The sequence below is a fragment of the Trachurus japonicus genome, chromosome 13, assembly GCF_045865225.1.
Source record: "Trachurus japonicus isolate A0001 chromosome 13, Traja_1.0".
Classification (NCBI taxonomy): domain Eukaryota; kingdom Metazoa; phylum Chordata; class Actinopteri; order Carangiformes; family Carangidae; genus Trachurus; species Trachurus japonicus.
The window spans coordinates 19,187,855-19,205,537 of NC_140919.1; the positions used below are offsets into that span (position 1 = coordinate 19,187,855).

The following is a 17,683-nucleotide window of genomic DNA, read 5'->3' on the forward strand; positions in this document are numbered from 1 at the left end:
CCACATTATGTGCACAACGCATTTTTCTTCAGTAAATCAAACAGAACGCAAGCCCTGTGATTTCTAGTTGTACTCAGCTGGGATGTGTTATACAAACACAAGAATCCAGGCTACTATGATTTGATGGAGGCATCAGTGACGCTGAAATGTCAGCTTGGCTCAAGTGAATTGTACCTGTTTGCATGAAGTCAGCGTGAAGTGAGTATTTTTGGGGGGATTGTGTGTAAAGCAGAGAAAATCAAATGTAAAACACAGAATTGGACTGGCAGCTCCCACAATATTCTGTACTGAAAAAAGAACAACAACAAACATTGGATCAGTAGTAACCCTGAGGCATATTTCATTCACATGATGTGGATTCAGTCATTCCTCTTGGATTATACCCAGGCATATTTGCCACTAAATAGTACTATGAGACAGTTTATAGTAAAGGCGTTAATGGTATGGCTCCCCCTTCCTCTAGATCATTGTGTATTCTCTAAACTGGAACAAACACCCCAGGGTTACCAAACCCTCTGTCTCCAGTATTCAACTGGCACCCGTGCAGCACGTGCCCAGACGAAAACCTTCAAATTAATGACCTCCACCAAACAACACCTGTTCAGTCTAATTAGTTTTCATTGGACGATAACACACAGAGTCAGCAGCCATTATTTATGGGTCTGGTGAAAGGTAATATCACATGGTTGTCATTGGTAGGGATGACTGAATATCCCATGGGGCCATGGGGCTCCATCCCTCTCTCAGACACACTCCCTCTACACTCCTCAAGTGCTCAACAGTGTGATGGGCCTCGTTCTTAAATAAACACTACAGTTATGTGTTTCTGTCTTCCTCATGGCCTAGCTCTCTCTCTCTCTCTCTCTCTCTGTCTGTCTTTCTCCTCAGTCTTGATACTGTATGTATTTTTGTTCTCTCTCCTGTCCTGCAAATGTAATTGATATTGTGCACAATAAACATGCAGGAAAGCTTAAATAAAAACAGCTATTGGTAAAAAACAAACAAACAGTGGTCTCACCAGATGTTTGCATTAACCACCTTTCTTCCTCAGATCTCAAGAACCCAGAGATCGTGACCCTGAGGAATCTCACCATGGACAGCACAGGCGTCTACAGGTGCACGGCGAGCAATGATGTGGGCGAGGAAAACTGCACAATTGAGGTCACAATGCAGCGTGAGTTTTTGGGTAGGGATAGGGAGAGTCGACCTCACGGCGCTCACCTCACACCAAACTGCCACACTGATTGATGGTTATGGTTTCAAACTGCAGCTGGAAATACTTTTACCCCCAGCCCCCCACCCCCTTTCTATCTGCCTCCCCCCACACGCTCACTCTCCCTATGCAGTTTCCCCCCAGTGCACCATCACAAGGGGCTTCACTGAACTTAAACTGCTGGCTACTGGTCACCACCTCTGCTCCCACACTTATGTTCCACTGTCACTCTAATACATTTCCTGAGAGGCATGGGACAGTTGGGGTCATGTGTTGAGAAAATTACATTTCTAGTGCTTCAGCAGAAACAGTTTGGGAGGCCCTGGAGTAAAAGTGTTATTTGGCTCATGTGACACAAAACACAGTGTTGAAGTAAAGTTAATTAGCATGAACCATAACAATTTGCAAATTAAACTGTGAACAATACGTGACAGTGAGTGTGACTCTATCCCTCATCACGTTTTTCTCTCTGTTCACAGATGTGAAGGATTTAGGGAAGGTAGCAGGTGCAGTGGTGGGTATATCCCTCGGTGTCCTCATTGTCATATTAATCATCTGGCTCGTCTTCCGGAAGAAAGAGAAAAAGAAGTACGAGGAGGAGGAGACTCCAAATGAGATCAGGTTTATTCATCCCCCTTTCTTCTTTTGACTGTTTCCTAATTTTTTCATTATTTTCATGAATTAGAATGCAAAAATTGTGTTGGGTTAGATTGTCATGCGCGTGTTTGTGAGTGTTGTTTTGTTTCTGTATCTTCGTTGAAATCTTACTATGTTCGTTTAACTGTACTTTTGAAGTTCTAACTTGTTGCCGTCTTGTTAGGAAATTTTACAAAGTAATTCATGAAAAAATATATAATAAGTGCAGCTGCAAGAGACTGAGGCATCAGCAGTGGACAGCGACAGCAAAATATAATAATAATAATAATAATAATAATAATAATAATAATAATAATAATAATATCTTGCAAGAATACAAATATAGCTACCCTTCCTCAGCCACCTGGGCCTGGGGGGCGGTGCACCTGGAGATGTGGGTGCTGCTGTATCTTCAGAATCCCAGCCTCTTTTTGGTTTGATCTGATCTCAGGAGACTTCAACTAATATATATATATATATAAAGTTAAAATAAAGAAAACGGAAATGTAACATTTAACATACATTTCTATCATCCTACTTTGGTGAGATGATTTGTGTAGTTAGACACTGAGGTCCAATGCAATCATTTCATAATAGATCAAATTCTTTAGTTAACAGATAAAGCTCTTTCCTTGATGAAGGTCTTGTGACTAAAAGCCTGGCTTCATAATTAAATGCATCTATCTATTAAAGCAGAAGTAAGCGATATTTTTGTGTTAATATAAGTCTTAAATAGTTATATCCTCCGACAGCAATCACTTATATAGAGTGTTTGGACCGAAACACGGGTCTCTCAGTCACTCTGCTCTGCTGTAAGCCGAAGAGAAAACTTTTCTTGTATCCTACAACCTTTATCCAATGAGGAGAGAGAACGGCATGAAGGGCTGTGTGTGCAGCCAAGGGATGCGTGTGAATGTGGTGACGTAGGGACGAGGACCAATAGATCCATGACGAGGGCGGGGGCTGCTCACTCCATCGGCTGACAAGAAGTTAGCCAAAACGACCGGATCGCTTACTTCTGCTTTAACTTGAATAGAACCAAAAATTATATAAGGAGAAAACTGTGAGGAGAGAAAACTTTAGGTCTAATCTTTTATTGCAAGCACACAGGGATACAGTTTCCTATAGGCGATGAATAATTGATGCTGAAAAGTACAGTGACTATACATTGTGTAAATGTTTAAATGCATAATATCATATGTAACTTATACCGTTATTGCTACTGCTGTTTAAAATTTATTTGAAAGATTACTCAGAAAGTAAGAAGTAAAAACAGGGATTACTGTATGCTTATTGCTGAAGGAGTCATGAAGTTCACTTTACACCATTGTTACTCTGTGGCATTAGCTTCATTTGATGGAGCAATTCAGCTGAAGCCAGTCAGTTAAACCAGTCAAAAGTGATGCAGCAACCGCCCCCATACGCTCAGATGTGTTTGCTGTCTTCCTGTCACCCTGCTGTGCACCAGGGGGCCCTGTGGATCGCTAATGACACTTGTAAAAGCAACAGAATTTTTTTCTGACAGACTGGAGTTGGTGTAGGTGCATATTTACTGATGTAACAATGAATAATGCAATGTGGTTGAAGGACAGCTCCAAGTAAATAATGTAGATGTGATGAAGTGTTTTCTGTTTTTATACCATGTTTTGAGCCTTTCCACTCATGTGCTCAACCCAACCACACAAGCTTTAGCGACGCCCATCTCCTGAGTATGGATTTAGGAACCGATGCTGCTGAAATTTTTTATTTTATTTACTTTTTTCCAAGAGTGATACAACCTTCTCTGGTGTGTCTGAGGATGTAGCCAACAGTGCACAGATGAGAAGTTTCTATTTCTGACTTTCTGTAGAATCGTATATCAATGGGATAATATAACCTGCTGACTAAGGCTCACAGCCTACACACTCACTGATGACCTAGTGACAGTGATTTATAATATCTGCAAAGATCTTGTGCAATTTTAACACCCTCCAAGTAACAATCACAGCAGAGATTACAGTCGTTTTGGTGATTAATGCTGCTCTCAACTGATTTCTTCACTTTTTTTTGCCTCCATCTGTTGTAAAAAAAAAACTAAGCTAGAAGTTGAATTATGAGGGGAAATTTTCATTGTGTTCTCAGCCAAAACTTTTTTTTTCTTCCTTCAACCAATTGTATCTAGGGACTTAGTGATTTCAGCAGATTTCATTACTCCATGCAAATGTGTTTCGCAAAACTCAAGGGCTGGGGGGTATCTCATGAATTACATGAGGTTCCCACATAAAACGTTCCCCATATGAATAGTGCCTAAGAATAGTGTGTGTGTCTGTGCTTGTGTATTCCCCTTCTCTATTTTCAGAGGTGCAGTTCATAAATATGAACTTATGTCTTTGTTTTTTCTTCTTGTGTGTGCGTCTGTATTCCCGCCCACAGGGAGGATGCGGAGGCTCCCAAGGCCAAGCTTGTGAAGCCCAACTCCCTGTCATCGTCCCGCTCCGGCAGCTCCCGCTCCGGAGCCTCCTCCACCCAGTCTATGGTGCACAACAGTGCCCAGCGCGGCCACCGCCCCCGCCCGCCTGCCATAGCGGCTCTCAAGGAAAATGGACAGCCTCCAGGCTTCCCCCAGTCCCCTCCAGCCTACACTACAGTGGTGCCCCCCAAGACCCCTGAGCCCCCTGCCACTCCCAAATACAACTCTAGGAACATGTCTGGGCCCACACCCCCAACCCTCATGGTTCCCGCCCAGACCAAGGCCTTTCAGACTGTGTAGGACTGAAAGCCAAGCCCTTCCTGCAGCCATGTGAGACTCCCATCCCTGCCCAAGCCCCCTAGCCCCCTCCTAAAGACTCTTCCATAAACAAAGAAATGCAACTAGTTAAAATGATGTAATTAAAAGAATCAATACTATAAGTCCAAAACTTTTAATGAATGCATACTTAAAAAGGGAAAATACGACATGCTTGCCCCCTACTGAATTACATAAAACAAACAAAACAAAAGAAAAAACAAGACCCTAGATGCAACTGTTTGTGTCTCGTGGGTAAAGGCAGAACTTATTTTCTGAGTTCCTTCTTTTGGCTTTCGGAAGGCACAGGGAAGCGCCATGTGCAGTGAGGTGGAAGAAGCCCCCTAGTAGAGCTTTTTATTTATTTATCAAATCAAACGGTTTGGCATGCAGCAGAGAAAAGGAGAGGATAAAAAGGGAAGTCTGGATAATAAAGTAGATCCAAACCCAGAGCCAGATACCAATGGAGTCATAGATGTTGAGCTTCACTTGTCAACAAATACATGATGGATACAAGTGAGGAGAAAACACGGAGGAAGGAAGTACGAGAGCGTCAGACGGCTACAGAATTTTTTTTTCTTTATTTTTTTTGCCTTTGGGCGGAGGGGACTGGGGGACATGTGGTGATTCTGTGATTCATGTCACCCTGCACCTCCGACTTGCTGCTTCAAGCACCTGCTCTGAAACCACAAACCCCTTTGCCTCCCATGGGCTGGACCGATTGTGCCCATCCATGTGGACAGACACAGTGTGCGGCGTGTGCATCATCTGCCTCAGTGCTCTTGGTCTTTTCGTGCTCTCATAACGAACCTGCGAGAAACCACAGTGGTCCTGAGACTGACTCAGCTGGCTTACAAACAGCTCATCTGCTTTACCAATCAGCAGGGGAAACTTCAGGTACAAGGACGTAGCATTGGCAGTGGAGTCGAATCAGTGGAGTCGTTACCCCCTTTCCCCTCCCACATCCTGTCTACATCTATGGACATCCTTTTCTGGAAATGAATATATTCCCTGAATAATTAAATAGTATGTAATAGGCATATAGTGAGTCACTACTTTAAATATAGGGGATAAGCATCTAGTAGACCAGCTGGAATTATTTTTTCTTTTCTTTACGTTTTCCTGTGTCTCTTCTCTCTGGACAGGTTGTAAAGGGTGACAGACAGTTCTGCGTCCATTCATCCATATTAAGAAGTGCCACCAATCCCTAGGATGGGTTATTATTGTTGCTTTTTTACTCTTGTGTTTACGTGCTATACATTTCTGAAGAGAAACCAAAATCTGTCACCATGAATGTGTGATGTACAAAGATGGTGGATCCCATTATTCTCAGCCTCCCGTAAAGGAACCGAATCAATATTCGCGCTAAGGCACAAAGAATCGACCTTGATGTTCAATTTTACAATTACCAGTCCTGAATGATTCAGGGAATGTGGAGTATGATTCTGCAGACTTTAATTGTAAAGGGTGTGTATGGTATCACTGTCAGTACTCTCCCTGGATCCATATAACAATGGAGTGGCACTCGATTGCTGTCTCGCTGAATCATCTAGTCGTGCTTGGCTATTGGCTGAGCCGTGCTATCAGCCAGTCCCCCCTCCTCTGTCGTATCCTCAGACAGACCCAGTGCGGTTTGATTGAAAGTAGCTGAAAAAAGGGCAAGTAGCCTATCTAGTGTGCCTTTGCAATCCCTCTTCCCTTTGATGGTTTCTTTCTTTGTCCTTATCTTCAGCACACCAGTGGTTAAGTCTCTGTTCACAATCCAGCTTTGAGGGTCAACAGCAGCAAATACTGAGAGATACAACTTCAACAACTTCACAAACTTGCCCTAGTAAAACCAGATGCAGCCTAGGGAGCACCAAGCAGAGTGAATTATATGTGGTGAGAAAGCAATCCCATGTCACGGGACAATGTACTGTATATTCTGTAATCAGTCTTGTTTTATATTGTACATACAGATAGATATACGCACATGATGTCATTAAATTTAACAAATAAGGATAAGTGAGGAGAGAGATTTTCCCCCTTACAAATGAGTCAGATGGGAAACCCAAAGGTGAATTAAAAACCCTGCATGCTCTGTTCTCAACAGCAAATTATCATCATCATCATATGGAACAAAAAGCATTTTCTCGGTCCAAACTATCTTCACAACTACTGGTCAAAGTCTCATGAGATGTTGCATTGATTTTATTGATCCAGTCAGGATAATTTATTTTCATTTAAGTGACCCGGTGACCTTTCCCGAACCATCACCACTGATGGGTCAAAATTTTCCCTTGACTAGCACTTTGGTTGATAACAAGTCATCTTGAAAAGTCACTGCCATATTTCCACAGAGTATTTACAGTCAACACATGAAGAATATTTAATCTGGCTCACTGCCCAGCTGCAATCTCCATTCAAGATATAACAAAATGTTTAAAAATATACAGGCCTACACTCTTTTTGATTCGTTTTAATGATTCCATGGCCTTTACTCTCAGGACAATAGCAACCAGCCCATTAATAGTACATCCTGTAATCAACATTCACAAATCACAAATCCTAATTTTCACACAAAATGAAAAACATAAAATGTAATTTAACCCCCAACGTTCTGTAAACCAGCATCAGTCTAAAACTAAATCTCCTGTGGTTTGTCTTCACATGTGGGTTTGTACCTCTGACTCAACTGTACGGGAAATTTAGAAAAAAAATGCCTTTTATATTCAACTAGAGACAGCAGTTCGTATTTGACCAGGGAAGCTACTGTGTGTATGTGCGTGCGGTTGTGTGCGTGCGTGCTTGCGTGCATGCATGCATGTTTGTGAATGTGTGTGAGTGTGTATGTGTGGGTGTGTGCATGTAAATTCAGTATAAGCCCTTGGGCCACACCCACACATTCTCATGTTAGCCATTCAATAAGTGAGAAGGATCCAGTCAGGCAAAGTAACCTCCATCTAAATTGATATGACTGCAGACTGGCAGTGTTTATTTCCATTTTCATTGACTTACATGCCTATTGAACTTGGCTTCAGTCTTTGTTTATTTTTTGTTGGTCGTTTTATTTATTTATTTCTCTTTTTTTTGTACTTATGGGAGTGACATCTCGAGACAAAGCACGTCCATAATTCATAACCATTGTCAGCTCCGGAGGCCACTTGTACACGCTCTCCTTGTGCTTGCTGTCTCTTAACTTGGAATGCACTTGGCCCTGAGTGTACTGACGGCGTCTCAAGGCACATACATTCATACACATTACAAACAGGTAAAAAGTTGTATACAAATACACACGGAACATCCAGGTGCACATGGAAACACAGGTGTGTGCTTCGAGCACATTCACAGTTGCACATGCACACGCCCTCACAAACACAAACACACAGACATTTTGCACAAGTAAAAGCCTAAACAGCAATCCTTGTTATTTCTGCTCCTTCAGAATCAATTTGATGGATTGAATGTCTGGAGGTATTACGACTGACTGATGGAACCAGGATACTAAATGCAGCACAGAAAGGGACACTCTACACTGCATCACCCTGGGGATATCTGCAAACACACACACACACACACACAGATATACAAAAACAGATACTGTAACAACCCACTCACAAGCCTACAGACACACTCAGAGACAGACACTGCTATGCATCTTAAAAATCTAGGTAGCATATGCTTCAAGACCTTTTTCATGAGAATCTAGAGAAGTACTGGGAATCAGGAGAGGTATAACAGGATTGATATTGAGCCAGGGCTGTAGGCTCCTGCCATTGAAATTCCCTCCGCCAAAGATGAAAGTAGCAGTGGAGGTGGAGGATGGGATGCAAGTCTTCCAGCTGTTTAATTCCTCCAAGCTTTTTGATTTGCTTTCCAGCAACTGCAAGTCTCAGGTGGCAGATTCCCCAGTTTATGAGCCCTCGCATTGCATCTCTCCTCTCATGTGTGCAGCTTTATGGCCTGACAAACTTGCACTCTTTCCAACAAATGGAAACGGAGGAAGAAAGTCTTAACACACCTCAAACTGTCAGCAGCACATCTGATAACATTCTTTAAAACAGTATCCATCGGCACAATATATTGTCTTATTATCAGCGCTCAAAGGTGCAGTAAACATGATTACATCATTAATGGTTATCCTGCGTTATATGATAGGAGTATGAATCTCATGTAGCCACAATGTTTTATGTTCTATTAAGCAGTTTTATTTCTGATTAAAGCTGTTGAGCAGTACCGGGCAAAGTGATGTTCAGACTTTGTGTTCAGGCCTTGTGTCTCACTATACAGGAATGTGATGTATCGTTACTTTTAAGAGAGGAGATGGATGGGGCTGAAGTCAACCTCAAGAAAGAAAGCAAAGGTACCTGCATGTCATAGGAGATTGAGCAGATGAACAGGAATGCTTTGCTTTGATGTAACATAACTGTATTCGGCTAAAAGAAAAAAGAAAAAAAAAAAGAAAATCTACAATTGTAAATATATTCACAGAAAATTTTATGAAGCTTTATTTTTGTCTTCTTCTTTATTTTTCAATTTTCTCATCCATGTACTTTGCACTTTTTTGTGTGCTATGTTCATCACCGGCCTGTGTGGCATCTGCGTGGTTGGCTGTTTCTCTTGACTGCATTGTTCAGACGTTACGGGGAGACATGCTCAGCTTGGCGTTACTAAAGGGAAAATATAAGACACTTTGGTTTTCTTTACTCTCATCTGTTTTCTCTGGCTTCTCCTTGGTTTTGTAAAACAGTACAGAAGTTTTTTTGTTTGTTCGTTTGATGATAACAATCCATGTAAATATCACAAGTAAAAAATGTATATTTTTACGACTTCTGAGTTATTACTCTTTCATTTGCAAATAAAATATTCAATGACAATTTAACTGGTCTTTTGGCATCTTGATTTAGATTTTCCACATTTTGTTGCTGGTTTATAGTGATGTGCTTCAAATTTCCTAAATATATACTTTTTTTTAACCTAATCTTTGCCCTGTAAAGTATATGTATTCAAATTAAATTTAAATACATATACTTTACTTTGACAGTTGCTTCAATGCCTTTCATTCATGACCTATGTGGGATTAAAAACAAACATAGACGTTATCAATCTATAATTTTTGCACTAAACTGGTCACTGTTCAACAGGAAGAAGAATCAATGTTACAGTGATCCCTACAGGCTCACAGTTGCATTACCGAGTCTTATTACACAGTGTAGCATTGGTTAATGACTAAATGTTCAACATAATGAATTAGCTATCTCGAGTAAGTTTCAAGACTCAGCATGCTGCCCTTCACAATGTTGGAGATCAATTTATAATCTGCTTTTAATGAATGGAGGGTGTCAGCCTGCGCAGTTACAGCAGGATTCTTATGTGCTTGTGCCACGGGCCCAAAATTGCAGCCGTCTGGCTGGTATTTTCAGTATACACACCCCGGAGCAACTTTCACTGGGATGATCCTAGAAAACTATATTCGGTTCTGTGGCATAAGCATGGCTTAAACATGAAAGGCCACCGGTATAGCTCTTTAAGGTATTCTATTACAAATATGTGTGTTGCATTCTGCACAGTTGTTCTAACTAAGCCCATCATGAGCCACGATTGCTGAGGATGAAGCGTGGGGCAGGGGGCTTTTCCTCCTCTTTCCCCTTCAACGCTCCCTCTTGATCTGCGGCCTCTCAGCACGACACTCACGCCCCTGGCAACGAGGTCAGCGATATCTATTGACCTGTCAGCCACTTATTGACTGACATTCGTCTCTTCCCTCTGAAAAGTTCTTCTCATGTTGACAATCTATTGAACTGTTAAGATTGAGTGTGTGTGTGTGTGTGTGTGTGTGTGTGTGTGTGTGTGTGTGTGTGTGTGTGTGTGTGTGTGTGTGTGTGTGTGTGTGTGTGTGTGTGTGTGTGGAGAGATGGGGTGTGACTTTATCTTCAAGCTTCAAGGATGCACACAGAAGGCATGATAAGAAGTCCCAGAAGGGGCGCTGAACATGTGGAAATGACGACCACATGAACAACCCACAGGGGATAATACGATTGGCAGTGTGTTCTCCGACATATGTTTGTTAAAGAGCTGGCTGCAGCCTGCTTGCTAAATTTACATCTTTTCAAAACACTGCATCCATATTAAGCAGGATCAAATTTTCAAGGCCAGATCACATTTCTCCACTCCCTGGTCCATGCCTCTGTGCCCATTGTTCCACATGATTAGCCATGTGTGGAAAACACTGTCATAAACCCATCTCACTGGCATGCAAACACACACACATGCACACACATTTGTAAATATATGCACATGCTGCGTTAACGTCATCTGGTTAGAGCTTGGATCATCAGAAAACTAAAGATGGTGATTTACAATGTAGGGGATAATTATTTATATTTTATTTATTAGAAAAATTTGAATGTGGCTTTTTGTGCCTATTTGGGACATGTTATCGTAACTCTGAATTAACTTGGAAAAAGGGGACATTCACAGTCTAATTAGCCCAAATAGAAAAGTGATAAAATATGTCATCACATAGATAAGAAATCTTTTGGCTCTGAGCAGCCTTTGTAGCCTAATTAATACCAAATCATATTTTGCTCTTGGTCTCCCTCTGTAATCTGCAAAGTAAATACTTGTAGATTGCCACACAAGGCCCTTCATAATTGAAGTCACTTATATAATTGCACCCCCTGGTGTCGATTGGGGATGGCTCTCTTGTTATCTGAGATGCTGATAGGCTCATAATGGGATGAGGGGAGTCATAAGTCACACATCATACATCAACAGTTGAGAATAGTTAATCAGGAACTTCACACCTAGATAAATGAAAAGAGGTGCTGCTAGAAATTGTTTGCAACATGACAATGTACAGGATGTTTGTGTTTTTATGTGCGTAAGGCCTGGACAATGTTTTCTTGTTTCTCGGACATTGACCATATCACCAGATCTCATTTCCTGGGTCACCACAGTCAACTCTAATCTAATTTAAGCATGACCAAATATATCAAAGAAAGAAAAGATGTTATCATTTCAAAAAGCAATTACACTGTGCACTCTTGTCCTATGGTTCATTGCGAAGACATACAGTAGCATGATATTGTTAGTAGGGTCTCCCTGGGTCCAGGTGCTATATCTGAGTGGCTTTGCTTAAAGCTCCCTCTGGTGGAACCTGGTTTGTGTACCACCAAGGGCAATATGTAACCATACAATGACCAGTAGGTGAGGTATAGACTGCTGGTTGTCACGATGCAGCTTGATGCAGAGTAAATCAGTGTGATGAAAATGAACAGTCACTGCAGTTCAAACAGCTTACAGGTGCTGTTATTAGTAATAAAGTCTTTTGTCATTGTGCTCCGTTCATCATAAAACCATAGCATCTACCATCAGAGGCTCTGGCACAGCACTTTAGCACACCACTGATGGCAGAAAATTGGCTTCACTGTTGCCAATCGTTGTGAATACTGTAATACTGTGGACTTTTACCAGTGCTTTGTGAGCCTTTGCACTGATTATGTCTGGGTAATGAGAATTACACTGTGACCCATATTCAAAGTATATTTCTCTCTGTGACAACTACACTAATTATAGGCCTGTCATAAATTTACATTGAGAGGTTAATAGCATGCTATTTTTGACACTTATTCGCCTACTAAAAAATTCCACTTTAAAAACTTGACTTGTCTTTGCATGGATCAACTGTAGAAAAATGAGTCTTTTGTGGCGGCTAAATTGCAAACTAACTACCTGATCTGACAGCACAGATTATGATTAATGCACCTGTGACATCCCTGATAAATCCAAGCATCAATTTACATTGTGATTCTCTGATCTTCAGTGCTGGAATTGGAACAATTGTGATATTTGTCATGTAGAGCTTTGAAGCAAGCTTGTGCAAGATGTGTAAGCATAGCTGAGAAGATATTGTGAATATTACCATATATTCAATAATTAAATATTTCATTTTCTTTATTTAACAAGAAAAGCAGGAAGCATATCAGTTTAGTAAACTAGAATCTTAATTCTGAAAGTTATTAGTCCATCTAATTGAAAAATGAAACAATTAATGATACACTTTTCTGAGCAAGCAATTAAAATTAACATTAGGTAGACTATAAATTAGATATAAAAGATCCATAATTCTATTCTCTGAGGGGGAAAACCACTCAACTGAGGATTTCACCTTCAGGGTCTAATACATGTTATCACACACACATGATTGTATTGATTTACAGGGTGCTCAGTAGGCTATTGCTCATGTTGATACAGATATGCTGTACATTTAGAGTATTGCTGGTTTGCATTATTTCTGAATATATTTTTAATGTCACAAATCTATTGCAGCAGCAGTTTGGGACTAAACAGACTGCCTATAAAACAAAGGGCTATAGATAATGTTATATGGTTATAGACAATAGGATGTTGATGATAGTTGTATTTCCATGACACTTATAATGATTTATTTAAAAAAAAAAAATGCTAGAACCCTGCAGTGACTTTCCTGGAGCTTTTGGAGGTCAAATGATTGATTGTGTGAATCCTCTCTGACAGAAAATACCTCTCTGATGCTTGTGCACACTGAATTATAATAATCATGGCCATACCCTTGACTTTTTCTGTCAAACATAATACCCTTTCAAGAATTTTTCTAAAATACATTTTCAACCCTTGAACAGCTCCAAAAGTTTGTGATGTGTGCTGTAGCTCTTGTACACATTTCAGTCAACCTGCCAAGTTCATTTTTGTGCCAACTTAAAGTAGAAAGTGGAAAGTGAGTAAACCAAGCTGAAATGCCTTTGTGCCAGTCTGCATCCCCTCCAACACCCTCAGATCTCAGATGCACAGTAGGTAGAGATTTAATGAGGACAGTGAAGCCTCTGATAATATATATAGTCATAAACACTGTGCTAATGACTTGTGAAGCACAAAGTGAGTGAAATAACTTCACTTTGCTGGGAATCTTGTCAAGGACACCTGCTGGTCCCCAGACTCCTCTGTAAAACATGAAGCAGTCGCCCCTCGCCCCGCAGCCTGCAGAGCTGAAGCGAAGACGCTCCAACCACCAGGTGAACAGCGTCGCCTTCAGTGGCGTGTCCCCGCGCGGAGTACTACCTGCTGTTTACCTTCAGGAGGAGACGTGCGCGAGGAGGAGCCGTTAATTGCTGTACACCTGTGACCGCGAGCATGGCCTTTGGGCATCTGATCCCTCAGCTCAGACTGGAGGAGCCGCCGGAGGACAGGTCGTTCAGGAGCATCGCCTTCCGCCCCTTCCAGCATGGAAACCAGCAACGTGGGAAGTCAACTTCTCCCTGCAGTGAAAGAAAGCGACACAAGTAAGAGCTGACTTTTTCTTTCCCTTTTACAGCTCTAGGTTTGAAGGATTTAGGCTGGATGATGCTGACAGGATTAAATATGGGTGTAAGAAAATACAACTCAAGCCCAGCCCACCCTATATTTTACTGAAAAAGAAACCATAGTAATCCACTTACAACATTCAGCCCTCTTCTTGCAGTATTTTAATGTCAGATAGTATTACTGAAACGGCGTAGGGTTAGGCAGGAAATTAGCTATGCTACCTGCTAGGCCCACCGTAAATTAGCAAACAACAAAAGTTAGCAGCTGAGCTAAACTCCCTGGTGAATACATACATAACAGACCTAAAAAGTTAAAAAAAAAAAAAAGAAAAAAAAAAAGAAAGAAAAGAAAAATACCTTCTTGAAGTGGTTTAAACCCAATTTCTGCAGACACAGTGATATGATAGCTACTGCTACACCACTTGCATGCTTCTGCCATCTGTAGCTAGTTTTTCTTGGCCAGCTGTCTCTTCTTCTTGTCTTGATGACAAGTTTCACTGATTGTAAAGGTGGGGGGATTGTAGGCGCTCTAATTAGCATCATAACAGAACTTGATGAAAATGCACCAAACAAGATCTATATTTTTCTTGTCACAATAGGCCTATAGCTTGTTATAACTGTGCAGCTGGAAATATCCAAATGATGCTGCTACTGTAAACTGAAGGCTGCACAGATATAAATACAGGCTGTGCCAGTCATGTAAGTACACCGTCATTTTCTGAGAAGTCCTCATAAGGGAAGCTGTAATTTCTAAGGGTGTAATTTCATGTCCTAATTTTACTCTCTAATTAGGCTGACATATGTTGTGTGTTTAAGTGCAATGTTAACTCTGCTAAACATGAGGAAAAGAACCTCTGTAAATTATTGTGGGTGTCTCTATGTGCATGTTAGTGTGTTCCTTGTATTGCAGGCAATATACTGTCAATTAAAACACAATATTGCCCTGCAATACAAGGCCCAAAAGAAATTATGAAAATACTCAAAGCTCATAAGAATGAACAAAATCAAGTCCCTAGAAGTCAGTTGTATTCAGATAGTGTTCTCCATGTTGATAGTGTTCTCCATGTTCCCGGTTGTGTGTGTGTGTGTGTGTGTGTGTGTGGTACATCAACTGAATGTGTACTCTATAGTCTGGAATTGGGCTGCAGGATTTTTTAGATAATGAGGTTATTATCGGTGAGATTCGACACTCAGCAAGACGATGATGGAAAGTTTAGTGAAGCTTGAGCTTTAGTTAGGGCTAAAGGAGCTTGGCTGTTGCACTATGTTACAACGTGACAGTAGTATGAGATATTGCTGTGAAACTGCAGACATCCCTGCCTGTTGCTACGGGAACTGTCACCTGGGACAATTAGGATCTAATTGGGGCTTTGTCTAAAATGAAAACTGGCTGTTAGCAGCCACTGTGGTATAGTGATTAGGCATCCGTCTCTTCCTCTGTTGAACAGTTATCAGCCCTTCCAATGTCATGAATCTATCTTGTGATTCTCTGGGTAGATGTGATGCATGCCAACTGTGTCAGAGCCAGATTACACAGCTCAGTGACAGTGTTAAAGCATTAAGGGGCATCTGTCTAATGATGTGGCTTCTAAAGAGAGCTGCTGGGCTTAACAAACTTTGTTCTGCACAGTGATCAGATTTGTGTGAAATATACCAAATTTCTTTTGACATAGCACACCCTCATTCTGGGCAGAAAACTTGCAAAGATACTTTCTGGCCTAAGGAGCTGCTTTGGTGTTGTTGCCTTTTATCACAGGAATCACAGTAGGAGGGAAAGAAACTGAATGTTTTCTGTGTGTAGACTGTTGCTGGAAGCAGTGTAGTACTATCTGTTATGGTCAAAACAATCATGTTTAGTGCCCCGTTAACTGTTTGACTGCTGAATATAGTATAAAGAATGTGTTCACACTGGCAGTTTTTTGGGGCATTGTGATGCATTTTAATGTCATAATAATTGTACATGAATATGTTAATGCTCTCCAGTTGCATGCTGTTGAACCTTACCCTCAAGAGAAACAATGGGTGACATCAATTATCCGTGACATTATGGGTTTAAGGACACAACAGCCTCACTGAATGGTGCGTAGATGTCACTTGTCAGGTACCCAAGCTTGTCTCAAGTGGGTGTAATTTGAGGTTTCATATAATTGTGGTGCCAGCCCCTCTGGCTGTCTGTGTGGCAGTATAACACTGTAAAAATGTCACTGGTGTCCTGACAGTTTTTTGGGCTACATTGCTGCCGTTTCTCGCTGTGAGCCAGTTATAAATCTGTGACATGACTCATCACTGAATCGTATAGTTCTTGCAATGCCTGCAAATAAGTTTGCTGTCACTGACCAAATGATGGAATTTGCGTATCAAACATTAGTGGGACAACTTACAAAGCTATGTAAGTTTATGTTTCTTCAACTTCTTGCCTGCATGAGTATTACTCCGAAAACCCTAAACTTCTGCTCTGCTCTTTTGATGCATACTGTACAGGTTCAGTCAGCGGGAATTTTACTGCCGGTTGATTAAATTGCTCCTAGGGAAGCACTAATAAAGAATTCATCTGGTCCAGCCCATAACACTTTTCCTAGGGTGGCATCATTCCAAATGGATGAGTATGGATGTTTCCGTTGCTTCACCTACTCATTTCCAATCAGCAAAATTAACAGCCACTGCTGCCAACTTGACGTCACACTGTACGTTTCCAGGATACTAAAGACAGTGAAAGATACAGAGGATAATTAAACTGCTAAAAGAACAGTTAAGGTATTTTCTAAAATATGACATTGGTATTATAACTTCTTCTATTTGCCTTTTCGGTCCTGTTCAACAATGTATTAATTTAAAGGAACTGAAGATGATGATGTATAGCTGCTGTACGTTACAGCTTCATATTAAAAATACACTCTGTCCATCTGCTGTAAAATCTGAGTAGCACTGACGATTTTAGTCCAGATTGTAATATCAGTTGCACTACTGTCTGCAGTAGCTATATGTGGCCAGATGGAAAGTATATCTTCCTGATCAGTCAAGCAGGTGTGTAATTCATGTTTCAGTCATCCTGTCAGAGCTTTTATAACCAGGTGTCACGATGTGCAATGATGGCACCATGATTAGAAATCTTCCTCTTGCCATAGATGGCAGCAGCTCTTTGACTGAGCTTGTTAGATGTCACTCAGAGCTCCCAGAGTTACCAGGGAATTCAGTCAAGCTAACATATGACTTACGGTATGCTAATGTTGATGGCACTGAACTTGGCTGAAGTGAGGTGATGCACAGGCTGCATCAGTCAGGCCCGGGGGATCCCAATATTGTCAGTAATAGTCTGCCTCCATTTTTATACTGTAACAGTATCAGTCATCAGGCTGGTGTGGCAGAAAAAGCTGCATTTCCCCCCCAAAGTTGTGAGTCAAACCAAAAGTTGTGGGTGGTAGACTGGATGGACATATACACACATAATGAATGACAGTGCAAAGTGATAAAAATGTTACAAAAGAAAATATGTATAGGGACTACTTGGCTTTGCTCTGACCCAGCTTTTCAAATGCAAGCATATACATTTCTAATTAGATTGTGTATGATATGTGGCCTGGGTGCTGTAAATAATTGAACTGTGTCAGTTTGAGCTCTGCAGCTGTTTCTGATGCTGTTTCTTCTCTGTCACAGTGTCCTACATGGATGCTGTGACAGTGGATCCCCCATGTGTGCACGGGTTCTAATGAGGACTCAGTCAAAGCTGTAACTGGCAAATGAGGCAGATCC

The 17,683-nt window shown here is 41.1% G+C and overlaps 1 protein-coding gene across 2 annotated transcripts in view; it reads left to right on the plus strand.

Moving 5' to 3' along the window:
- clmpb (CXADR like membrane protein b) overlaps positions 1 to 9,474 on the plus strand; it is a 100,765-nt gene extending 91,291 nt beyond the window's left edge. For both annotated transcript variants that reach the window (XM_085795154.1, XM_085795153.1), the window contains exons 5-7: positions 1,052 to 1,174; positions 1,693 to 1,834; positions 4,262 to 9,474. In XM_085795154.1, the coding sequence (XP_085651280.1) occupies positions 1,052 to 1,174; positions 1,693 to 1,834; positions 4,262 to 4,598 (602 nt within the window). In that variant the 3' untranslated portion in view covers positions 4,599 to 9,474. The remainder of the gene's footprint in view (positions 1 to 1,051; positions 1,175 to 1,692; positions 1,835 to 4,261) is intronic.
- Positions 9,475 to 17,683: the final 8,209 nt, after the last annotated feature.